This window comes from Nycticebus coucang, chromosome 6 (assembly GCF_027406575.1).
Source record: "Nycticebus coucang isolate mNycCou1 chromosome 6, mNycCou1.pri, whole genome shotgun sequence".
Taxonomy (NCBI): Eukaryota; Metazoa; Chordata; class Mammalia; order Primates; family Lorisidae; genus Nycticebus; species Nycticebus coucang.
In genome coordinates this window covers 57,995,759-58,021,672 of record NC_069785.1, presented here as the reverse complement: position 1 = coordinate 58,021,672, position 25,914 = coordinate 57,995,759, and the positions used below count along the sequence as shown (strand labels likewise).

Sequence of the window (25,914 nt, the reverse complement as noted above, 5' to 3'; positions counted from 1 at the left end):
GAACCAGGCAAGATTGCCCATCGTCTCCATTGCTCTTTAACATTGTAATGGAAGTTTTAGCCATTGCAATTAGGAAAGAAAAGGCGATCAAGGGTATCCACATAGGGTCAGAAGAGATCAAACTTTAACTCTTCGCAGATGATATGATCGTATATCTGGAGAACACTAGGGATTCTACTACAAAACTTTTAGAAGTGATCAAGGAATACAGCAATGTCTCAGGCTACAAAATCAACACCCATAAATCTGTACCCTTTATATATACCAACAATAACCAAGCCGAAAAAACAGTCAAGAACTCTATTCCTTTCACAGTAGTGCCAAAGAAGATGAAATATTTGGGAGTATACCTAACAAAGGACGTGAAAGATCTCTACAAAGAGAACTATGAAACTTTAAGAAAAAAAATAGCTGAAGATGTTAACAAATGGAAAAACATACCATGCTCATGACTGGGAAGAATCAACATTGTTAAAATATCTATACTACCCAAAGCAATATATAATTTTAATGCAATTCCTATTAAAGCTCCATTGTCATACTTTAAAGATCTTGAAAAAATAATACTTCGTTTTATATGGAATCAGAAAAAACCTCGAATAGCCAAAACATTACTCACCAATAAAAACAAAGCTGGAGGAATCATGCTACCAGACCTGAGACTGTACTATAAATCGATAGTGATCAAAACAGCATGGTATTGACACAAAAACAGAGAAGTAGATGTCTGGAACAGAATAGAGAACCAAGAAATGAATCCAGCTACTTACCATTATTTGATCTTTGACAAGCCAATTAAAAACATTCAGTGGGGAAAAGATTCCCTATTTAACAAATGGCACTGGGTGAACTTGCTGGCAACCTGTAGAAGTTTAAAACAGGACCCACACCTTTCACCATTAACTAAGATAGATTCTCACTGGATAAAAGATTTAAACTTAAGACATGAAACTATAAAAATACTTGAAGAAAGTACAAGGAAAACTCTTGAAGGAATCGGCCTGGGTGAATATTTTATCAGGAGGACTCCCCAGGCTATTGAAGCAGTATCAAAAATACACTACTGGGAGCTGATCAAACTATAAAGCTTCTGCACAGCCAAGAACATAGTAAGTAAAGCAAGCAGACAGTCCTCAGAATGGGACAAAATATTTACAGGTTGTACCTCCGATAAAGGTCTAATAAGTAGAATCCACAGAGAACTCAAATGTATTAGCAAGAAAAAACACATGATCCCATCTCAGGGTGAGCAAGGGACTTGAAGAGAAACTTCTCTAAAGAAGACAGACGCACGATCTACAAACACATGAAAAAAAGCTCATCATTCTTAATCATCAGAGAAATGCAAATCAAAACTACTCTGAGATATCACCTAACCCCAGTAAGAGTAGCCCACATAACAAAATCCCAAAACCAGAGGTGTTGGCATGGATGTGGAGAAAAGGGCACACTTCTACACTGCTGGTGGGAATGCACACGTTAATACGTTCCTTCTGGAAGGATGTTTGGAGAATACTTAGAGACCTAAAACTAGACCTGCCATTCGATCCTATAATTCCTTTACTAGGTTTATACCCAGAAGACCAAAGATCACAATATGACAAAGACATCTGTACCAGAATGTTTACTGCAGCCCAATTCATAATTGCTAAGTCATGGAAGAAGCCCAAGTGCCCATCGACCCACGAATGGTCTAGCAAATTGTGGTATATGTGTACCATGGAATACTATGCAGCCTTAAAGAAAGATGGAGACTTTACCTCTTTCATGTTTACATGGATGGAGCTGGAACATATTCTTCTTAGCAGAGTATCTCAGGAATGGAAGAAAAAGTGTCCAATGTACTCAGCCCTACTATGAAGCTAAATTATAGCTTTCACATGAAGGCTATAACCCAACTATAGCACAAGACTATGGGGAAAGGGCCAAGGAAGGGGAAGGGAGGGGGGAGGTTAAGGTGGAGGGAGGGTAATGGGTGGCGCCACACCTATGGTGCATCTTAGAATGGGTACAGGCGAAACCTACTAAATGCAGAATACAAATGTCTACATACAATAACTGAGAAAATGCCATGAAGGTTACGTTGAAAAGTTTGATGAGAATATTTCAGATTTTATATGAAACCAGCACATTGTACCCCTTGATTGCACTAATGTACACGGCTATAATTTAACAATAAAAAAATAATAATAATTATCAAACTCTGACATATTTCATAGTACAGAGAATCCTTAAGATATTTCACCAGTCTCCAACTGATGGACTTGAGTGTTTGTTACTAGTATACATATAAACAGTAGTACAGTGGATATTCTGATTTATTTATACATGCACTATAAATTTGGCAGCATTAGATAACAAAACTAAGATACTTCAGATAGTGACAACAGCATGTATATGTATATAAAGGTTTAAGGAAAGAAAAAATCTGGGATTTTCAGAAAATAAATAATCTGGAATGCCAGCAGGTAGGTTGTGATGTAAGTAGCAGAAGAGGTCAGGAAGAGGCAGGTCACAGAGCTCGCAAAGCATGGTGCTGTGTGTAAGGGGCTTCACCTCCACAAGGGCAGGGCTGGATGTGCAGTGCAGGACACGCTGTAGCTGCAGCACTTGGGCTGGAGAGTAGACATAGGGAAATAAGACGTGAAGCAGGGAAACCTATTATGCTGCCATAATAATTGAGGTGGCAAATAATGAAAGCTTGAAATTAAAGAAAAAAAAAAACCAAAAACTTGAACTAAAGTGGAGAAGGGGATATATTTGAGAATTAGTAAGGAAACAGACTGAATAGGATGTGGGTGCTGCCCAGTAAAATGAGGAATAGCAGAAAAGGAGCAGGTTTGAGTGGGTGTGGCTGGGGAAAAACCAAATCCAATTTTAGAGACGCTGAGGCATCTGCTAGGCATTCCAGAACAAGTGTCCAGGAGGCAGTTCAGCCCTGAGGAAGCGTCAGAGGCCGAATGTGAGGGGACGTCTGCGCTGCCTGCAGTCCCCACGGTGACCTCCTCGCCAGCCTTCTCCCTCCTGCCCCATAGCACTCACCCTCACTACCTGCCACTCGGAGACAAATCAGAGATCTAAAGGTGTTACTGTTCTGTTGTTTTTTTCCAAGAATCATTCCAGCAGAAGAGGCAGCTTACAAGCCTATACTTTTGAGGAACAGCCTACACTTCCTGTGGTGAGTTTAATCCTCTCCCCTTAATCATCAATAAAAATGCAAAACTCAGCACCTTTTTTGATTTTTGAAGACTAAATGTGACTGAGTGCCTTCCAAGAAACCAATACAGCACAGAATCTGTAGGTTCCTGGAAGTGAGGTTGGGGGAGGGGCCACAGAGAAGGATCTTTAAAGATAAACTGCAGACAACTGTCTCTCTCATATTAAGCCTCTGAGTGCTGGTGACTGGCTCACTGGTTGAAGCACTGTGCTGGCTGGAGGTGATCCGTGTGCTCCACACATTTTGGAACCATAATGACCAGCTGTCCCTGCTCTACACATGGCATGTAGCATGCACCTTTGTATAACTGTGGCATCAAACAGCCATTTCTGCCCTGGATGTGAAGCATGCACTGGCATCGGCAGGCCTGGCAGCCACGTTACACTTCGTTAGTCCCCAACTTCTTTCTTCCCTCCCTTCTCACATTCACCTTTCTATTGGGACCTTCTGTTTTCTGCTCAGTGGTTTCTGAGCCACCGGTTGGACCTTAAGAACTTCATGCCTGGACTGTTGACTCCCTGTGGTCTCCCAGCCTCCATCCTCTTCCTGACTCAAGTCTCATGACTGAGTTTGTCTCTCCTTTATGTAGCCCCCACTTGTTTATCTTCTGATCTACCACAGAAGCCGCCTGCTGCCTTCAACCCTGTCTGTGCCTTTTCTTCCTGAAAAGCTGATCCCAGGTCCTAATTCCCTCCCTCTTCAGAGCCTGTGCACATTCTGTTTCCCTGCTTAGAATGGCCACCTCACTTTTCACCAGCCATTTGTAATTTTGAATGACAGCCTACATAGTAGTTTTGAAAAGCAGGGTATGTTTTTGTTTTTAAAGAAGTTCCAGCATAGAAGTACAGAGGCTCCAAGATCCTCAGCCCTAGGTGGTTCATCTCTCTAAAAAGATGCCCCACACACACAGAGGGGGACACGGATCCTGTGCTGAGGAAAGAGGGATGCCCACATGTGCACTCCATTGGTCTGGTCAATATCATCAGCAGAGGGCAGATGTCATTGAGAAACTCCGTTCACCAGCCAGCTGTCATTTGTCTGGCCTCCTCCATCAGTCTGGGGGTCACTTAATATCACCTGTCCAGCCTCTTCCATTAGACCTGAGCCTGCCCCAGCGAAGTTCCTCAGTATTTTCCCTACTGTACCTTAGAATGTCCTCCATACAGTGAAAATGTTGAATTTCTTCTATTTAGCAGAAAAGCTGTTTCCATGCATTTTTTTTCTCAGTACCTTGATGAGGGGGTGGGGGGGGGGTTAGAGCTTTCTTGAAGTATAATTTCCAGAAGTATAATTTACCAGAAAACCCACCCATTTTTGACTGTACAATTAAAGTGTTTTTGCAAATGTGTATAATTGTGCAAATATCACCATGATTGAGTGTAAGAACACTCTGTCACACACACCCCCCAGAGTTCCCTCGATCCCTGTGCCTACGCTCAGCCCCAAGCAACCACTCTTCTGCTCCCTGTTGCTACAGTTTTATCTTTTCTAAAAATTTCATATAAACAGAATCATAAGTATGCCATCTTATCTCTGGCGTCTTACACTTTGCATGATGTTTTTCAGAAATATCCACGTTGTTGCCTGTCTGACCAGTTCACAGTATTCCATAGCATAGATATTTATGTATCTATTACATTCCACAGTTATTTACCAACTGATGAACATTTTAAAAACTGGGCAGCTTTTAATTTTATCATTTTGCAGCCTAACAGCTCATCATAACTGTCAGCAGAGTATTCACAGCACAGCATTTCTAGTGAAGAGGCTGCTGGTGGTGGTTTTTACATTGTAAAGGCATTTCAGGGACCCAAGCCAAGCCTCAAAGAATCAATGTGGTTCAAAAATGACAAAAGAAGGACCTGATAGAGGACTATATTATGTAAGCCTGAAAGTAACGAGACCTCTCTTTGTTCACATTAACAGACTATGATAAACAGCATCTCTTAACCTTTAGAGCAGTGGTTCTCAACCTGTGGGTCGCAACCCTTTTGTAACAATGAAAATACATCACAGCATTAGGAAGGTTGAGAACCACTGCTTTAGAGAAACATGACAGAAGTAACTTTTGACTCTGCACATAAGTGTGATTTCTGTCCTTCAGTTACCTACGTTCAAATCTCAACTCCATTCCTTACAAACACTGTATCAGAAAATCACTTCAACTTTTTCAAACCTCAATTTACTAATCTGTAAAGTGGGCCAGTATTGGCAATTATCTCATCAAAGTTTGTGTGGCAATTAACTGATATGACCTATATGAATACACTTGGTGTGTAGTTGTTATTGTTGACATGTTTTATTAGTGATGTTATCCGCGCCGTCACTGTTTTCCTACTTTTGCCCAATTGACACACTATATCCTGGGCTGTGTGCAGTGGCTCATGCCTGTAATCCTAGCACTTTGGGAGGCCAAGGTGGGTGGATTGCCTGAGCTCACAGGTTCGAGACCAGCCCAAACAAAAGCAAGACCCTTGTCTCTAAAAATAGCGGGGCATTGTGGCGGCGCCTGTAGTCCCAGCTATTTGGGAGGCTGAGGCAAGAGAATCTCTTAAGCCCAAAAGTTTGAGGTTGCTTGAGCTATGACATCATGACACTCTACCGAGGGTGAAAGTGAGACTCTATCTCAAAAAAAAAAAAAGAAAAAGAAAGAAACACCATATACTTCATTTACTTCATTTTGTTTACATTGAAATATTATGATAAAAAGTGATTCATTTTGCTAAATTGGAAAGGTATAATTTACCCATTTTTACATTGTACTAAATGGTTTTGGTTCAAACTAAAGTATGGTTTATTTTAAGGAGAACTAATTGTGAAGCAGGAATAGGAACCCTTTTTAAATGATTCTTTCTAATAATACTTACTTCTCCTGTTATTCTTCACTAGCTTTTGCCTACTTCATCTGGATTACCACCAGGTTGGGAAGAAAAACAAGATGAAAGAGGAAGATCATATTATGTAGATCACAATTCCAGAACTACTACTTGGACAAAGCCCACTGTACAGGTACCCTGCAATCTTTATCTGTTAACTTATTTTTATATAGTGTTTTTTTTATTAAATCATAGCTGTGTACATTAATGCAATTATTGGGTATAATGTGCTAGTTTTATATACCATTTGAAATATTTTCATCAAACTGGTTAACAAAGCCTTCACCGCATTTTCTTAGTTATTGTGTTAAGACATTTATACTGTACACTTAGTAAATTTAACATGTACCCTTGTAAAATGCACCATAGTTGTGTTCCCACCAATTATCCTCCATCCACCCATCCTCCCCCCTCCTGTTCCCTCCCTCTTCTCTTTCCCCTTCTTCTTGGGCTATAGTTGGGTTATAGCTTACATATGAAAGCTATAAATTGGTTTCATAGTAGGGCTGAGTACATTTTCTTCCATTCTTGAGATACTTTGCTAAGAAGACTTTGTTCCTGCTCCATCCATGTAATCATGAAAGAGGTAAAGTCTCTATCTTTTTAAAGGCTGCATAATATTCCATGGTGTACATATACCACAATTTATTGATCCATTCATGGGTCGATGGGCACTTGGGCTTCTTCCATGACTTAGCAATTATGAATTGGGCTGCAATAAACATTCTGGTGCAAATATCTTTGTTATAAAGTGATTTTTGGTCTTCTGGATATATACCTGTAGAGAAATTGAAGGATCGAATGGCAGATCTGTTTTTAGATCCCTAAGTGATCTCCAAACATCTTTCCAAAAGGAATGTATTATTTTGCATTCCCACCAGCAGTGCAGAAGTGTTCCCTTTTCTCCACATCAATGCCAACATCTCAGATTTTGGGATTTTGGGATGTGGGCTAATCTTACTGGGGTTAGATGATATCTCAAAGTGGTTTTGATTTGCATTTCTCTGATGATTAAGATTATGAGCATTTTTTCATGTCTCTGTAGGCTGTGCACCTGTCTTTAGAGAAGTTTCTATTCAAGTCCCTTGCCCACCCTGAGATGGGATCACTTGTTCTTTTCTTGCTAATATGTTTGAGTTCTCTGTGGATTCTGGTTATTAAATCTTTGTCAGAGACATAACCTGCAAATACCTTCTCCCATTCTGAGGGCTGTCTGTTTCCTTTACTTAGTGTGTTTTTGGCTGTGCAGAAGCTTTTTAGTTTGATCACATCCCAGTAATGTATTTTTGGTGTTGCTTCAATTGCCCAGGGAGGGTAGTCCTCATAAAATATTCTCCCAGGCTGATTTCTTCAAGTGTTTTCCCTGCACTTTCTTCTAGCTTTTTATAGTCTCATGTCTTTTTTTTTTTTTTTTTTTTTTTTTTTCAATTTTTTTTTTTTTTATTGTTGGGGATTCATTGAGGGTACAATAAGTCAGTTACACTGATTGCAATTGTTAGGTAAAGTCCCTCTTGCAATCATGTCTTGCCCCCATAAAGTGTGACACACACTAAGGCCCCACCCTCCTCCCTCCATCCCTCTTTCTGCTTCCCCCCCCATAAACTTAATTGTCATTAATTGTCCTCATATCAAGATTGAGTACATAGGATTCATGCTTCTCCATTCTTGTGATGCTTTACTAAGAATAATGTCTTCCACTTCCATCCAGGTTAATACGAAGGATGTAAAGTCTCCATTTTTTTTAATAGCTGAATAGTATTCCATGGTATACATATACCACAGCTTGTTAATCCATTCCTGGGTTGGTGGGCATTTAGGCTGTTTCCACATTTTGGCAATGGTAAATTGAGCTGCCATAAACAGTCTAGTACAAGTGTCCTTATGATAAAACGATTTTTTTCCTTCTGGGTAGATGCCCAGTAATGGGATTGCAGGATCGAATGGGAGGTCTAGGTTGAGTGCTTTGAGGTTTCTCCATACTTCCTTCCAGAAAGGTTGTACTAGTTTGCAGTCCCACCAGCAGTGTAAAAGTGTTCCCTTCTCTCCACATCCACGCCAGCATCTGCAGTTTTGAGATTTTGTGATGTGGGCCATTCTCACTGGGGTTAGATGATATCTCAGGGTTGTTTTGATTTGCATTTCTCTAATATATAGAGATGATGAACATTTTTTCATATGTTTGTTAGCCATTCGTCTGTCATCTTTAGAGAAAGTTCTATTCATGTCTCTTGCCCATTGATATAAGGGGTTGTTGGCTTTTTTCATGTGGATTAATTTGAGTTCTCTATAGATCCTGGTTATCAAGCTTTTGTCTGATTGAAAATATGCAAATATCCTTTCCCATTGTGTAGGTTGTCTCTTTGCTTTGGTTATTGTGTCCTTAGCTGTACAGAAGCTTTTCAGTTTAATGAAGTCCCATTTGTTTATTTTTGATGTTGTTGCAATTGCCATGGCAGTCTTCTTCATGAAGTCTTCCCCCAGGCCAATATCTTCCAGTGTTTTTCCTATGCTTTCTTTGAGGATTTTTATTGTTTCATGCCTTAAATTTAAGTCCTTTATCCATCTTGAATCAATTTTTGTGAGTGGGGAAAGGTGTGGGTCCAGTTTCAGTCTTTTACATGTAGACATCCAGTTCTCCCAACACCATTTATTGAATAGGGAGTCTTTCCCCCAAGGTAAGTTCTTGTTTGGTTTATCAAAGATTAGGTGGTTGTAAGATGTTAGTTTCATTTCTTGGTGTTCAATTCGATTCCAAGTGTCTATGTCTCTGTTTTTGTGCCAGTACCATGCTGTCTTGAGCACTATGGCTTTGTAGTACAGACTAAAATCTGGTATGCTGACGCCCCCAGCTTTATTTTTGTTACTAAGAACTGCCTTAGCTATACGGGGTTTTTTCCGGTTCCATACAAAACGCAGAATCATTTTTTCCAAATCTTGAAAGTACGATGTAGGTACTTTGATAGGAATGGCATTGAATAGGTAGATAGCTTTGGGAAGTATAGACATTTTAACAATGTTGATTCTTCCCATCCATGAGCATGGTATGTTCTTCCATTTGTTAATATCCTCTGCTATTTCCTTTCTGAGGATTTCATAGTTTTCTTTATAGAGGTCCTTCACCTCCTTCGTTAGGTATATTCCTAGGTATTTCATTTTCTTTGAAACTATGGTGAAGGGAGTTGTGTCCTTAATTAGCTTCTCATCTTGACTGTTATTGGTGTATACAAAGGCTACTGACTTGTGGACATTGATTTTATATCCTGAAACATTACTGTATTTTTTGATGACTTCTAGGAGTCTTGTGGTTGAGTCTTTGGGGTTCTCTAAGTATAAGATCATGTCGTCAGCAAAGAGGGAGAGTTTGACCTCCTCTGCTCCCATTTGGATTCCCTTTATTTCCTTGTCTTGCCTAATTGTATTGGCTAGAACTTCCAGCACTACGTTGAATAGTAAAGGTGACAGAGGACAACCTTGTCTGGTTCCAGTTCTAAGAGGAAAAGCTTTCAGTTTTACTCCATTCAGTAAAATATTGGCTGTGGGTTTGTCATAGATAGCTTCAATCAGTTTTAGAAATGTGCCACCTATGCCTATACTCTTCAGTGTTCTAATTAGAAAAGGATGCTGGATTTTATCAAATGCTTTTTCTGCATCTATTGAGAGGATCATGTGATCTTTATTTTTGCCTCTGTTAATATGGTGGATAACGTTTATAGACTTGCGTATGTTAAACCAGCCTTGCATCCCTGGGATGAAGCCTACTTGATCATGATGAATGACTTTTTTGATGATAAGCTGTAATCTATTGGCTAGGATTTTGTTGAGAATTTTTGCGTCTATGTTCATGAGTGAGATTGGTCTGAAATTCTCCTTTTTGTTTGGGTCTTTTCCTGGTTTTGGTATCAGGGTGATGTTTGCTTCATAGAATGTGTTGGGGAAGATTCCTTCTTCCTCAGTTTTTTGGAATAATTTCTGCAGTACAGGAATAAGCTCTTCCTTGAAGGTTTGATAGAATTCTGGAGTGAAGCCATCTGGACCAGGGCATTTTTTAGTTGGAAGCTTTTTTATTGTTTCTTTGATCTCAGTGCTTGAAATTGGTCTGTTCAGGAGGTCTATTTCTTCCTGGCTAAGTCTAGGGACAGGGTGTGATTCCAGATATTGATCCATTTCCTTCACATTGTCAAATTTCTGGGCATAGAGTTTCTGGTAGTATTCAGAGATGATCTCTTGTATCTCTGTGGGATCAGTTGTTATTTCCCCTTTATCGTTTCTGATTGAGGTTATTAGAGATTTTACTTTTCTATTTCTAGTTAGTCTGGCTAATGGTTTATCTATTTTATTTATTTTTTCAAAAAACCAACTCCTTGTTTCATTAATTTTCTGAATGATTCTTTTGTTTTCAATTTCATTGATCTCTGATTTGATTTTGGATATTTCTTTTCTTCTACTGAGTTTAGGCTTAGATTGTTCTTCTTTTTCCAATTCCATAAGATCTCTTGTGAGATTGTTGATGTGCTCTCTTTCTGTTTTTCGAATGTAGGCATCTAAAGCGATGAATTTTCCTCTCAAAACTGCTTTTGCAGTATCCCACAGGTTTTGGTAGCTTGTGTCTTCATTGTTGTTATGCTCAAGGAAGTTAATGATTTCCTGTTTTATTTCTTCCTTCACCCATCTGTTATTCAACAGAAGATTGTTTAATTTCCATGCCTTTGGGTGGGCTTGAGCATTTTTGTTAGAGTTGAGTTCCACCTTTAGTGCCTTATGGTCTGAAAAGATACATGGTAAAATTTCAATTCTTCTGATTCTGTTGATATTTGTTTTGTGTCCCAGGATATGATCAATTTTGGAGAATGTTCCATGGGGTGATGAGAAGAATGTATATTCTTTATCTTTGGGGTGGAGTGTTCTATATGCATCTATCAAGCATAGTTGTTCTAGGGTCTCATTTAAATCTCTTACATCTTTGTTTAATTTCTGTTTAGAGGATCTGTCCAGCTCTGTAAGAGGTGTGTTAAAGTCCCCTGTTATGATGGTATTATCAGATATCATATTGCTCAGACTGAGTAAGGTCTGCTTCAGGAATCTGGGAGCATTTAAATTGGGTGCATAAATATTTAGAATTGAAATGTCTTCTTGTTGTAGTTTTCCCTTGACCAATATAAAGTGACCATCTTTGTCTTTTTTGACTTTAGTTGCTTTAAATCCACATGTATCTGAAAATAAGATTGCAACTCCTCTTTTCTTCTGAATTCCGTTTGCCTGAAAAATTGTCTTCCAACCCTTGACTCGGAGCTTTAATTTGTCTTTTGAGGCCAGGTGTGTTTCTTGCAGACAGCAAATGGATGGCTTGTGTTTTTTAATCCAGTCAGCCAATCTATGTCTCTTCAGTGGGGAATTCAAGCCATTAACATTTATTGAGATAATTGATAAGTGTGGTAGTATTCTATTCGTCTTATTTGGTGAGAGTCCATTGCTTAATTTTATCTTTTGCATCAGTGTGGAGGTTAGGTTTTGTCCTTTGATTTCTGAGTTCTTACTTTGCTGCTGATCCATTGTGGTGGTCAGTGTGCAGAACAGGTTGAAGTATTTCCTGTAGAGCTGGTCTTGTTGTGGCGAATTTCCTCAATGTTTGTATATCCGTAAATGATTTGATTTCTCCGTCAATTCTGAAGCTTAGCTTAGCAGGGTACAGAATTCTGGGCTGAAAATTGTTCTGTTTAAGTAGATTAAAGGTAGATGACCATTGTCTTCTTGCTTGGAAAGTTTCATTAGAGAAGTCTGCGGTAACTCTGATGGATTTGCCCCTGTAGGTCAACTGGCGCTTACTCCTGGCAGCTTGCAGAATCTTTTCTTTTGTCTTGACTTTGGACAGGTTCATCACAATGTGTCTTGGAGAAGCTCGGTTAGAGTTGAGGCGACCCGGGGTCCGATATCCCTCTGAAAGCAGTGTGTCAGACTCTTTGGTGATGTTTGGGAAATTTTCTTTTATAATATTCTCTAGTATGGCTTCCATTCCTCTGGGGCATTCTTCTTCCCCTTCTGGAATTCCTATAACTCGTATGTTGGAACGCTTCATAAAGTCCCATAATTCTGACAGTGAACGTTCTGCTTTCTCTCTCTTCTTTTCTGCCTCTTTTACTATCTGAGTTATCTCAAGAACTTTGTCTTCTACCTCTGAAATTCTTTCTTCTGCATGGTCTAACCTGTTGCTGATACTTTCCATTGTATCTTTAAGTTCCCTAATTGACTGTTTCAGTTCCTTCAGGTCTGCTATATCCTTTTTATATTCTTCATATCGTTCATCTCTTATTTGATTCTGTTTTTGGATTTCCTTTTGGTTATTTTCCACTTTATTAGCAATTTCCTTCATTGTTTCCATCATTTCTTTCATTGTTTTCAACATGTGTATTCTAAATTCCCTTTCTGTCATTCCTAACATTTCTTTACAGGTGGAATCATCTGCAGTAGCTACCTCATGGTCCCTTGGTGGGGTTGTTCTAGACTGGTTCTTCATGTTGCCCGGAGTTTTCTGCTGATTCTTCCTCATGAGTGACTTCTTTTATCTGTTTCCTTGCCCTAATTTTCCTTTCACTTCCTCTTGCTCTTTAAGTTCTTATGCCTGTGGACTAAGGGTTATAGGACCAGAAGGGTGAGAAGGTTGAAGAGCAAAAAAAGGGGATGAAAGAAAGGAGGACCGAGTGATAAGAAAAAAAGAAAGATAGAGAAAGGAGAGGGGGTGGGTATAAGGAATATTGACAAAAAGAAGAGAGGCACAGAAAGAGGGAGACAGGGCAATATAGGTGTACAGTAGGGTACTTTGACACAACCTTAAAAAAACCCCACCTTCTGGGGGTGCCCAGTTGCGTGGTTCCCTTGAGGTCAGCAGCTCTTTGCTAACCTGATCAGACACAGTACCCCACCTCCACCAAGTAGAGAGGAAAGACAAAAATGCTATAAATCAAACCAAAAGAAACAAACAGAAAACTTTACGGGGATAAAATTGGGTGAAAAACCAAATTATATCGGTAGAAACACTAGCAAAAATGAAGTTGAAGTTATTAAAAAAGGCAGCAATGGGAAATTATAATTAAACTAGGAAAATTGAGAAAGAAAAAGGGATCTGTGTGGAAAAGATTGAAATTAAAAAAACAAAAGAACATCAGCAACGTCAAAATAAACAAACAAAAAAAACAACCAAACCAAAAAAAAAAGAAGAAAAAAATACACAACGAAAAACAAAGCAGTTTGTATATGTTATTGAATATTGTCTGGGCAACACGTGGTCTTCTGGGGTATGAGATGTTAGTCACAGTTCTGATACGACTGGAGGCTGCTGATTTCTCAAACCCCAGCAGGTAGACACCCTAAATCTCTCTTCAGCCTACTTAAAAGGCACTTTGAACTTGTAAACTTGCTGAGCAGAAGCTTTCCCAGCTTTCTCGCTGGAATCGCTGCTGAAGTGGCTATGCACTTACTCAGTGTGCCAAAACCGATCTCACTCTGCCCCTGAGGGTTAGGGCTGCAAGGCGGCTCAGACCCCACCCTTAGGCTACTTGGTTGCTGGGTTACCAGCTCCCACCCGTTTCTAGCTCTGCGACCCTGAGGGCAGAGCTTGCCGGGGCAGATCACTGACAATGGATCCGTGTGACCCACCACCAAACACTATCAGCTCCGTCTGGCTCAGCGGCTCAGACTGGGGCCCTAGACAACGGCCAAAGTTCTCCGCACTCCCGCTCAGGCCTTCCCCAAGGCAGTTCAACTCAGTGCCAAGTCCAAGGACATCAAAACAGTTCACAGGTAAGGCCTTTCTGGTTTGCAGTCTCGCTGCTACTGAACTTACAGTTGTGGGCGGGTTTAGACGGATTGAACACACGCGACCACTTGCCGGCTTTCCACTGTTTTAGTCCTCCTCTTGGGGTCCAGAAGTCTCTCGCTGACTCCCTGTATTTTCATAGGAGTGATGATAGGCAGTTCCCACCAGCCAGAGATGCCTGGAGTCCTATCTCCCCAGACTCACGGTGCCCAGATGCAAGGAAGCTGTTACTCGGCTGCCATCTTGCTCCGCCTCCCGAGTCTATAGTCTCATGTCTTAAGTTTAAATCTTTAATCCAGTGAGAGTCTATCTTAGTTAATGGTGAAAGGTGTGGGTCCAGTTTCAGTCTTCTGCAGGTCGCCAGCCAGTTCACCCAGCACCATTTGTTAAACAGGGAGTCTTTTCCCCACTGAATGTTTTTAATTTGCTTATCGATGATCAAATGGCAGTGAGTAGCTGGGTTCATCCCTTGGTTCTCTGTTCTGTTCCATACATCTACCTCTCTGTTTTTGTGCCAGTACCATACAGTTTTGATCACTATCGATTTATAGTATAATCTGAGGTCTGGTACCATGATTTCTCCTGCTTTGTTTTTATTTCTGAGTAATGTCTTGCCTATTTGAGGTTTTTTCTGATTCCATATAAAACAAAGTATTATTATTATTTTTTTTTTTGTAGAGACAGAGTCTCATTGTACCACCCTCGGTAGAGTGCCGTGGCGTCACACGGCTCACAGCAACCTCCAGCTCTTGGGCTTACGTGATTCTCTTGCCTCAGCCTCCCGAGCAGCTGGGACTACAGGCGCCCGCCACAACGCCCGGCTATTTTTTTGTTGCAGTTTGGCCAGGGCTGGGTTTGAACCCGCCACCCTTGGTATATGGGGCCGGCGCCCTACTCACTGAGCCACAGGCGCCACCCCAAAGTATTATTTTTTTTTAAGATCTTTAAGACAGTGGAACTTTAATAGAGATTGCATTAAAATTGTATATTGCTTTGGGTAGTATGCACATTTTAACAATGTTGATTCTTCCCAGCCATGAGCATGGTATGCTTTTCCATTTGTTAACATCTTCAGCTATTTCTTTTCTTAGAGTTTCATAGTTCTCTTTATAGACATCTTTCGCATTCTTTGTTAAGTAAACTCCCAAATAGTTCATCTTCTTTGGCACTACTGTGAAAGGAATAGAGTCCTTGACTGCTTTTTCAGCTTGACTGTCATCGGTATATACAAAGGCTACAGATTTATGAGTGTTGATTTTGTAACCTGAGACACTGCTGTATTCCTTGATGACTTCTAAGAGTTTTGTAGTAGAATCCCTAGTGTTTTCCAAATATACAGTCATATCATCTGTGAAGAGTAAAAGTTTGATCTCCTCTGACCCTATATGGATAGACTTGATCGCCTTTTCTTGCCTAATTGCAATGGGTAAGACTTCCATTACAATGTTAAAGAACAGTGGAGACAATGGGCAACCTTGCCTCGTTCCTGATCTGAGTGGAAATGATTTCAGTTTAACTCCATTCAATATGATATTAGTTGTGGGTTTGCTGTAGATGGCCTCTGTCAGTTTAAGAAATGTCCCTTCTATACCCATTTTCTTAAGTGTTCTGATCATGAAAGGATGCTGGGTATTATACAGAGCTTTTTCTGTGTCAATCAAGAGAATCATATGGTCTTTGTATTTTATTTTGTTTATGTGATGAATTATATTTATAGATTTACATATATTGAACTAACCTTGAGATCCTGGGATAAAACTCACTTGGTCATGGTGTATAATTTGTTTGATGTGTTGCTGGATTCTCTTTGTTAGGATCTTGTTGAATATTTTTGCATCTATATTCATTAGTGATACTGATCTATAATTTTCTTTTCTTATTGGGTCTTTTCCTGGCTTGGGGATCAAGGTGATGTTTGCTTCATAGAATGTGTTGGCCAGTATTCCTTCTTTTTCTATATTTTGGAAAAATATAATAATAATTATAATACATGTACTAGTTCCTCTTTAAATAATTAAAATAATTAAAATAATACAGGTACTAGTTCCTCTTTAAAGGTTTGGTAGAATTCTAATGTGAAGCCATCTGGTCCCGGGCTTTTCTTTTTAGGGAGATTTTGTATAGTTGATGCTATTTCAGAAGTTGACCTTGGCCTGTTCAACATTTCCACTTCATTCTGGCTAAGTCTAGGAAGGTGGCCTGCTTCCAAATATTGGTCTATTTCCTTCAAACTTTCGTATTTCTGAAAATAGAGTTTCTTGTAATATTCATTAAGGGTTTTTTGAAATTCTGAGAAGTCTGTTGTTATCTCATTCTTGCCGTTTCTGATTGATGAAATTAGAGGTTTTAGTCTTTCTTTCCTGGTTAGGTTAGCCAAAAGTTTATCTATTTTATTGACCTTTTAAAAAAACCAACTTTCTGATTTATTGATCTGTCGTATAATCCTTTTGTTTTCAATTTCATTTAATTCTGCTCTAATTTTAGTTATTTCTTTTCTTTTGCTGGGTTTGGGGTTGGAAGTTCTTCCTTTTCCAGTTGCTTGAGATGTCCCATTAAGTTATTAACTTCCTCTCTTTCAATTCTCTTGAGGAAGGCTTGAAGTGCTATAAATTTCCCTCTTAGGACTGCCTTAGCGGTATCCCAGAGGTTCTGGTAATTTGTGTCTTCATTATCATTTTGTTCCAAAAATTTGTTAATTTCTTTCTTAATCTCATCTTTGACCCAGCTATCATTTAGCAAAGGTTATTTAGTTTCCATGTTTTTGTATGAGTATGCAGATTCCTGTTGTTACTGAGTTCACCTTTTATTACATGATGGTCTGAGAAGATGCAAGGAATAATTTCTATTCTTTTAAAGTTGCTGAGGTTAGACTTGTGACCTAAGATGTCATCAATTTTGGAGGATGTTCCATGGGCTGATGAGAAGAATGTATATTCCATTTTGTTAGGATGAAATGTTCTGTAGATGTTTGTTAAATCCAATTGCTGATCGGTTAAGTTTAAATCTAAAATTTCTTTGCTGAGTTTCTTATTGGAGGATCTGTCCAACACTGCCAGAGGAGTGTTGAAATCTCTGACTATTATGGTGTTGGAGGAAATCAAGTTGCTCATGTCTATTAGAGTCTTTCTTATAAATTGAGGCACATTCTGGTTGGTTGCATAAATGTTAATAATTGAAATTTCGTCATGTTTAATGTTACCCTTAACAAATATGAAGTGAGCATCCTTATCTTTCCTTACTTTTGTTGGTTTAAAGCCTATTGTATCTGCAAACAAAATTAAAACACCTGCTTTTTTCTGATTTCCATTTGCCTGAAATATAGATGACCATCCTCCACCCTGAGTCTATATTTATCTTTTAAGGTAAGATGAGATTCTTGTACGCAGCAGATATCTGGCCTGAGTTTTTGTATCCAGTCAGCCAACCTATACCTCTTTAGAGGACAATTTAAACCATTCACATTAATTGAGAATATTGATAAGCCTGGTAGAATTTTGGGTATCGAGTTTTTCAAAAGTCCAGTGGACATTTTTAGTCCTTTCGTCACTATGGAAGTTGAAATTTGATCAGAAATTTCTGAATGAGTTTACTTTGGTGGTAGAGGATTGATCTGGTCATTATGGAGGATAGGTCTGAGAATATCCTGAAGAGCTGGTTTGGTTATGGCAAATTCCTTCAGCCTGTATCATTAAAGTATTTAATTTCTCCATCATAAATGAAACTCAGTTTAGCTGGATACAGGATCCTGGGTTGAAAATTATTTTGTTTTAGGAGATTAAAAGTCAATGACCACCTTCTTCTAGCTTGAAAGGTTTCAGTAGAGAGATCTGCAGTCATTCTAATATTCTTCACTTTGTAGGTAATGGTTTTCTTATGTCTGGCTTCTTTCAGAATTTTCTTTTTCATATTAACTTTGGTGAACTTAATTATAATGTGTCTTAGAGATGTCTTATTCAGATTTAGTCATGCTGGGGTTCTGAAACTATCTGGTATCTGAATTTCAGAGTCTCTTGGCATGTCTGGGAAGTTCTCTTTGATTATTTCATGGAGTAGAGCATCTGGGCTTTTCAAAGCCACCTCATTGCCTTCAGGAATTCCTATAAGGCGAATATTAGTTTTCTTCGAATTATCCCAGAGCTCTCTGAGAGAATGATCCATTTTTGCTTTCCACTTCTTTTCCTCTTTGAGCATTTGGGAGTGTTCAACAGCTTTGTCTTCAGTGTCAGAAATCCTTTTTTCTGGGCGGCGCCTGTGGCTCAGTCGGTAAGGCGCCGGCCCCATATACCGAGGGTGGTGGGTTCAAACCCGGCCCCGGCCAAACTGCAACCAAAAAATAGCCGGGCGTTGTGGCGGGCGCCTGTAGTCCCGGCTACTCGGGAGGCTGAGGCAGGAGAATCGCTTAAGCCCAGGAGTTGGAGGTTGCTGTGAGCTGTGTGGGGCCACGGCACTCTACCGAGGGCCATAAAGTGAGACTCTGTCTCTACAAAAAAAAAAAAAAAATCCTTTTTTCTGCCTGCTCCATTCTGTTCTGCTGTATTTCTCAGATCTTTGAGGGCTGTAAATTCTTGTCTCAAGTGTGTCAAAATCTTTTGTGATTTTTCTCTTTGAATTCATTAAATTCTTGAGACAACTTTTGAAGTGCTCCTTGGATTTCTAATTCTAACTTTACCTCCATTCTATTAATCTTATTTGCAATCCAAATTCTGAATTCAATTTCTGACATCTCAGCCATTTGTTTATGAATGGGATCTTCTGGTGTATCCGCCATGTTGTTCCTTGGGGGAGTTGATCTACTCTGATTATTCATGTTGCCGGATTTTTTCTGCTGATTCCACCCCATGGTTATTTTACACTGTTGGTTAGATGAGCAGATAAGGTCTGAGTTGGATTGGGGACTCCTGGAGTAGGGATTAACCAGCCCTTTGTCCAACAGCTGGGCCTGGTGTCTGTACCTTTCCCTCTAGAGCTTTGAAAAGGACCTATACAGTACAATGGCCTGAGACACTGGGGACCTGCATGGTGTGGTGGGGCTAAGTGGCTCTGTCTTGTTTTCAGCTGGTCTCTGTCCACTCCTAGTGAATCAGTAACTCTGGGTTGAAGTCTCAGCTGTGGAGAAATACCAGCAACTAAGTCCCCTTGCCCCCCACGGGCAACAACTGGAAAAGGAAAATCAAACCTTCCCACAACCACTCAACCAGAGTATCACTTTGGATCATCCTTGGGTGATTGGCCCAGGTCAAGAGTTCCAAATCAGTTGTCCCATTCAGCACCCAGTCTCAAGTGGGAGAGTTCAAAAGGTCTCCAGCAATTAGAAACCAGGAGTCTGCTGTCAACTCGAGTAATGACTCCTCCAGTGCTCTGTAGAGTCAGAAGGACCCACCCAGCAAATGAATTAGTCTGGGAAGGTTGATGCCTCCTTCCCCACCTTACACCTCTGTCACAGCCAGTCACTGGTAACCCTGCTGCAGGGCCGTGACCCAGTTCCCTCCACTGAGCAGATGCTTCAGGGGGTTGCACCTGCCTGAATCACAGGGAGATCTGTGTCTCCTCTGCCAGACTGCTGCACTCTGCTAGCAGCCGGCTGGGGGAGCTGAAACCTGACAACCTCAGGTGCTTAATGGAAGCTGGAGTGGTTCACTCGGTTCCATCCCCACCCCAGATTGATGTTGCTGCCACTTATATTCTGGCAGAATTAGCAATTCTGTCCCAGCTATATTCCCCTGTGTGCCAGGCTCTGTTTGAGTTCACAGAAATGTGGCTAAGCCCCACCTTGTGCCGCTGCCAATGCACTAGTTCTCACGGAGCTGGGCCTCTGTCTCAGCTGCACTCTGTGTTGGGGCGGGCGAGGTTAGAGCTCACGCTCAGCTCTCAATTCTTGCCTTTCCCTGGCTGGTGCAGTTGCCCCGCCTGCTTTCGTCTCAGCTATGTTCCCCTGGGCACTGGGTGCTTCTTAGGCTCACTAAAGCAGCACTTCCGACTCAGCTCCGCCCTGGGAGTATGCCGTCTCCGTGTGCGTATTTTAGTCTCCATCCCCACTGCACCCCCTCCCCCCCCAGGCAGGTACCTCCTCAGGCATACCCTTTACTCATGGGGCCTGCGTTTCCATCCCAGATCTGTTCCACTAGTGGCTGCCACTGGTTCCGAAGAGAGGTGGGGAGTGTCTCTCCAAAATATCCCCAGGGGTGTGAGCCCTGTTGTTCCCACCACCACTGCTGCTGCTGCTGCTCTGTGCCACGGGGCACTGCTTCTCCCTCTTGGTCCACAGTCATCTCTTTACCCCCGTGTCACAGAATCAGCACAGACTTGCAAGAGCCTATGCCTTGTCCACGCCTCTCGAGAAAACACCCCAGAATCTGGAACCCAGGCTTCCAGACCTTGGAGTGAGAGTGGAGGGGAGTGCTGGTAGAACTGCAGGTAGAAAATGTATACAGTTTTATGCCTGGCGGGAGAGTGCCACTAGTATTAGTGGGACCTCTCTGGGGAAGGAGTTTCAGTTTTTAGAGGGTCTCTTCCATGGGATAAAATAGGAGGATGTCAGAACTCTGCTTGCTTGTTTGTAGAAAATGTACTGCGAGCTGTTCTCACGGGGGAAGGGACTCCTGTCCACTTGGTGATGGATTTTATACCTATTGTTTGTTTCCTTGGGGGTCGCAGCTCGCCTCAGCAGGGTTGATGTGCGTTCTTCAACTTTCTTTCTTGGCTCAGCTCCAAACCATCAGCTTACTTGCTAAACTTCTGTCCTTTAACTCTCCTTCTGGACAGGAGCCTCTGTGGAAAGCTGGCTCCAATCGGCCATCTTGCCTCCGCCCTCCTTCTTGTAGGATTTAAATGGTCACATTTCCATGTAAACTATTACATCATTCTGCAGTATACACTGGATACTTCTAGCATCTTCTGATTATTTTCTGACAATTATGCTAAGTGTCCAACATTTCCTGTAGTATGTAAGAATTACCATTTCTTGTATAAGTTACTGTATAAATCCAAGTGGGAATAAAAGGATAGTCTTTGGGTGGTTTTGTAATTTTTTGAATGGTTAAGATCATTATTTTGCTAAAAAGTAATCTTGGTGATTGATAGCCGTAGCAGACTGTATAGCCTATTAGGAGTAAGAGTTATAAGAAATACCTGTATAGCTCAATAATGGAACACCTTGGTGAACAGGGCATGGAGAGGGATTTAGCTCTCCTAACAAGCATGAGAGCTCTGGAGATGAGAGCATCGGTGAATTGGCAGTCTCTACACCTGTGGTGTTGAGAGGCACGAGATCAGCCTTATAGAAGGCAGTGCGCATTCTATCACAGACCCACTTACTCTGACTCTGTCACTTCTCCTGCCTGCAGAAGGCCAGCACAGTGTCTCTCTGCTGAAGATTACTAAGCTGTGTTAAAGACTAAGATCTATCTTTCTTTTTTTTTTTATTAAATCATAGCTGTGTACATTAATGCAATCATGGGGTACAATGTGCTGGTTTTATACACAATTTGAAATATTTTCATCGAACTGGTTAATATAGCCTTCATGATATTTTCTTAGTTATTGTGTTCAGACATTTATATTCTGTATTTAGTAAGTTTCACTTGTACCCTTCTAAGAAGATCTGTCTTTCTAAGAAGACTGTTTCACTCTCTCAAAGACTTTCTCTCCCCCCACACCCCATCAGCTAAAGTAAATAGCCCTCAGGCACCTAAGAGCAATTGTTCCTGAGCGAGATAACAGCATTAACAGTCCACATCCAGAACACAGCTAGATAGGCTGGGGCTGGAGGCCAACCAGTCCCGGGCCCTGATAAGTGGCGTCCACAAAGGGACCCCAACAGATATCTATTAAATTTATGATTATGACACTTCATCCTTGGCAACAGTGAGTGCCTTTTATAATACTTCCTTTTAACAAGTGTTTGGCAAAATACTATCACCACTTCTCTTGAGAAACTTTTTAACACTAAAAAGTACAGAGAAGAATATAGCAAATACATATGTATATTCTTCACACCCAGAATTTACCATCGTTAACAAGTCACCATATTCATTTCTAGAAAGAGCCTTACAGATTAAGCTAAATTCCTTTTAGCCAAGCTCTTGGCCCAATTCTCCTGAGGGAAACACCATCTTGAGTTTGTTATGTATTCTTCTAGCCTACTTTATATACTTAAATAGAGAGTCAAACAAAGCAAAATACTGTTTATGTCCATGTGTTTCAAATTTGGCATAGATACCATGCCCTGTAAATCTTACATCTTTTTTTGCTCAGCATTGTGTGATGTTATAGATGTAGTGTATTTCTTTTAACTTCTAAGATTCCAGCATGTGAATACATTACCTTTCAGTTATCCATTTCCACCTTTCAATTATCCATTTCTATTTGAATATTTGCCATTCGTTTTGTCTACCCAGTATTTACCCAGTATTTGAGTCTACTTCTAGGTGTGAGGAACTCTCCACTTTATGAGTCACGGCAGAGCAAAGACAACTTCTCCTGTAGGCACTATGGCTCCCCTGCAGTGAGGGCTTTAGCCTGTAGGTCCATCATCCTCCTTCACACGCATCCACAACCAAGTGTTAACTACCATCTGACCACTTGAGAAGTCACTGAGAAATTGTATATTATTGTAAAAATAAAGTCTGACAAAACAGTTTATTGGGGAAAAGTTAATGAAATGTTAGGGAAAAATTAATATGTCATAACTACATTTGAAAATGAGCCTCAGGAGTTTAGGGCCTATTTATAAGGGTGTATTCTGAGTGCAGGTTAAGTAACCTTTTTAACTGCAGTTATTTATGAGTTCTCTATTAAATATTACAACACGATTTAATTAATGTGCTAGGCCACAATGGAGTCCAGTCAGCTGCCATCAAGCCAGACTTCTTCAGGCCCTCAACCACAGGTCCTCACAAGTGATTCAGCACAGCAGGTGACCCAGCCATCTGAAATTGAGCAAGGATTCCTTCCTAAGGGCTGGGAAGTCCGGCATGCACCAAATGGGAGGCCTTTCTTTATCGATCACAACACCAAAACCACCACTTGGGTAACTCCAATACTCCTCAGTTTAAATTATAACAATAATAATAATCTCTTGTGTATAGTTCTTATAAACTTTAAGTATACATTAGTGTAACCTATGTGTCCTAGTATTCATTAAAAGAGGTATGCTGAATTCTCTTTTTTTTTTTTTGAGACATAGTCTCAAGCTGCCACCCTGGGTAGAGTGCTGTGGCATCACAACTCTTAGCAATCTCAAACTCTTGGGCTTAAGCGATTCTCTTGCCTCAGCCTCCCAAGTAGCTGGGACTACAGGCACTCACCAGAATGCCCAGCTATTTTTTGTTTCAGTTGTCATTGTTGTTTAGCAGGCCAGGGCTGGGCTCGAACCCACCAGCTTCAGGGTACGTGGCTGGTGCCATAGCCACTGTGCTACAGGTGCCAAGCCAGTATGTTGAATTCTTAATATTTTTTGTACTCAGTATGCTTATGTCTCTTTTTAATATTGTTTTGGGGCCAGGTATGGTGGCTCACACCTGTGATTTGGGAAGCAAAGGCAGAAGGATTGCTTGAGCCTAGGAGTTTGAGACCAGCCTGGGCAGTAGCAAGACCCCATCTCTACAGAAAAAGAAAAAGAAAAATGAAGCTTATCCAAGCATGGTGGTAGCTACACCCCTGTAGTCTTAGTTACTTAGAAGGAGGCTGAGGCAAGAGGATCACTTGAGCTCAGGAGTTTGAGGTTACAGTGAGTTATGATGATGCCACTGCACTCTAGCCTGGGTAACGGAGCAAGACCCTGTCTCTCCCTATTTTCATATATATATATATAGTTTTGGATTGTTCTAACTCATCAGCCATAAATGCTTAGGAAGATATGTAGTACTAATCCTTTACCTTTATATGGTATTAACAGTTCCAAAGGGCTTACAAATCTACATCTCATTTAAAAAGCCCTTATCAGAATAGAAAGAATGAGTGTTTCTAAGACAAGGCTTAATGTCGTAAAAGTTGTTTAATGCTTAGTTCACCACTAATAGAAAAATTATGTAAAGTTAGCAGCAGATAAACTTTAACTAATTGTTAAAAAGGCTAATATAGCATAAATGAAACTAAAATTGCTTAATAATTTAACAAAATATTAATATATATGAAACCAAATAAATTGAATTTGAATTTTGTTCTCTATTATAACAATATGAATTGAGTTGTATAACCTTTTGGAACTTACCTTCCTATCTTTCAAAAATATTAATACATCAACACTGGGCATAGTGGCTCACATCTATAATCTTAGCACGTGGGAGGCCTGAGCACCATAGTGAGACCCTGTCTCTACCAAAAATAAAAAAAGTTATCCATGTGTAGTGGTGCATACCTGTAGTCCCAGCTACTTGGGAGGCTGAGGCAGGAGCGTCACTTGAGCTCAGGAGTTTGAGCTTACTATGAGCTATGATCATGTCACTGCCCTCATGCCTGGGTAACAAAGCAAGACCCTGCTTCCAGAAAAAAAATATATGTATGTATGTATGTATATAAATCAATGCTTAAATATATAGGTGCCAAAAAAGTATGCTCAGAGTCTTAGAAATAACATGTAGTTCAATTTAATGTTCCATTCTTTCACCGGTTTATATGTAGAGAAAATCCTTATGTAGTGACATAATTCTAAAAGGTGGGGCAAAATACTCTGAATGGTTTCTGTGAGAGAGATGATCAGTTAGTAGTTCTCTGTGAGAACTGATTTTTATTCCTTTTAATACAACAGCCTAAAAGTTATAGATTTTAGAAGAGGAAATTATGTCACAGATTAAGGGAATGAACAAATGGACTTTTGTAAGAGAACATTTTAAATATGCATTGGCATTAGAAAATATGGTAAAAGACCGGCCTTTATTATTTTAAAATTGAGGTGTGTGTATTGTGTGCTTTTTTTTTTTTATTTACTCTATCAAAACAGGAAGATCCAAGACTGAAAATTCCAGCTCATCTGAGAGGAAAGACATCACTTGACTCTTCCACTGATCTAGGGCCTTTACCTGTAAGTTTATAGAACTGCTCCCAATCTAACTAGGCTAAGACATCTTCTATTTTGAGATGTAGCAGTTCTTTAACAATTATTATCAATATTATTATTAAAATTGTCGATGCCTTCTACTAAAAATGAAATATGTACTAATTAAATTAACCACATAACCAAATACTGGTTTTTCAACCCATACGTCTAAAACCCTGTCTTAAAATAATTGAAATGCATTCTTAATTATAGCCAGGATGGGAAGAGAGAACACATACAGATGGAAGAATCTTCTACATAAATCACAGTATGTACAGTATGATTTTTCATTACATTTTTTGTAATACTGAATTTTTAATACTACAATACTGAATTTTGTGCTTAAGAAAGAACATTTTTTTTCTTCTTCTCTTTAGATATAAAAAGAACCCAATGGGAAGATCCTCGGTTGCAGAATGTAGCAATAACTGGACCAGTAAGTCTCTGTTGTCAGTGTGCTCTGATGGGATTCCTTTCACCTGTCTCTTCAAGAGCACACAGTCAAGGGTATAACTCTTCAGGCACTGAGAGGAAAGAAAGCACATTGGCCATTCTCTCCTCTCCCCACCACCTCTATTCCAAGACTGTTAATTGAAAAGATTCCATAAAGTCATTAATTATCCTTACTCTACACAATGGCCTTAAGAGACTTGTGAATCTAGATAATCAAAATGCTGAGGTAGATAATCAAAATGCTGAACTCAGCTGGCACTGCTATTGTCTGAAAAAGAATGTTGACAGTCCTCAACAGGTCACAGAGGAGTCAAGAGGGTATCAGGATGAGGAGGCAGCAGCACCCTTTCAACTCTAGGGTCATGTCTTGAACTTTTGGGTAGAAACCATTGTTCAGTGCCCAGTGTATAAGACACACCACATTTAAGTATAAACATTACCTTGTATGATGATTACTCTTGGGTCAGATTAATGATAGAATTATTATCCTCTTTGTATAGCTACTTGTGCCTTTTTTATTCAG

At 40.1% G+C, this 25,914-nt stretch overlaps 1 protein-coding gene across 7 annotated transcripts in view; it reads left to right on the top strand.

Moving 5' to 3' along the window:
- Window positions 1-25,914, top strand: part of NEDD4 (NEDD4 E3 ubiquitin protein ligase) — a 171,244-nt gene that overhangs the window by 127,468 nt on the left and 17,862 nt on the right. For all 7 annotated transcript variants that reach the window (XM_053593914.1, XM_053593915.1, XM_053593916.1 and 4 more), the window contains 6 exons: window positions 3,113-3,178; window positions 6,107-6,226; window positions 22,731-22,931; window positions 24,843-24,923; window positions 25,152-25,206; window positions 25,316-25,374. In XM_053593914.1, coding sequence (XP_053449889.1) covers window positions 3,113-3,178; window positions 6,107-6,226; window positions 22,731-22,931; window positions 24,843-24,923; window positions 25,152-25,206; window positions 25,316-25,374 — 582 coding nt within the window. The remainder of the gene's footprint in view (window positions 1-3,112; window positions 3,179-6,106; window positions 6,227-22,730; window positions 22,932-24,842; window positions 24,924-25,151; window positions 25,207-25,315; window positions 25,375-25,914) is intronic.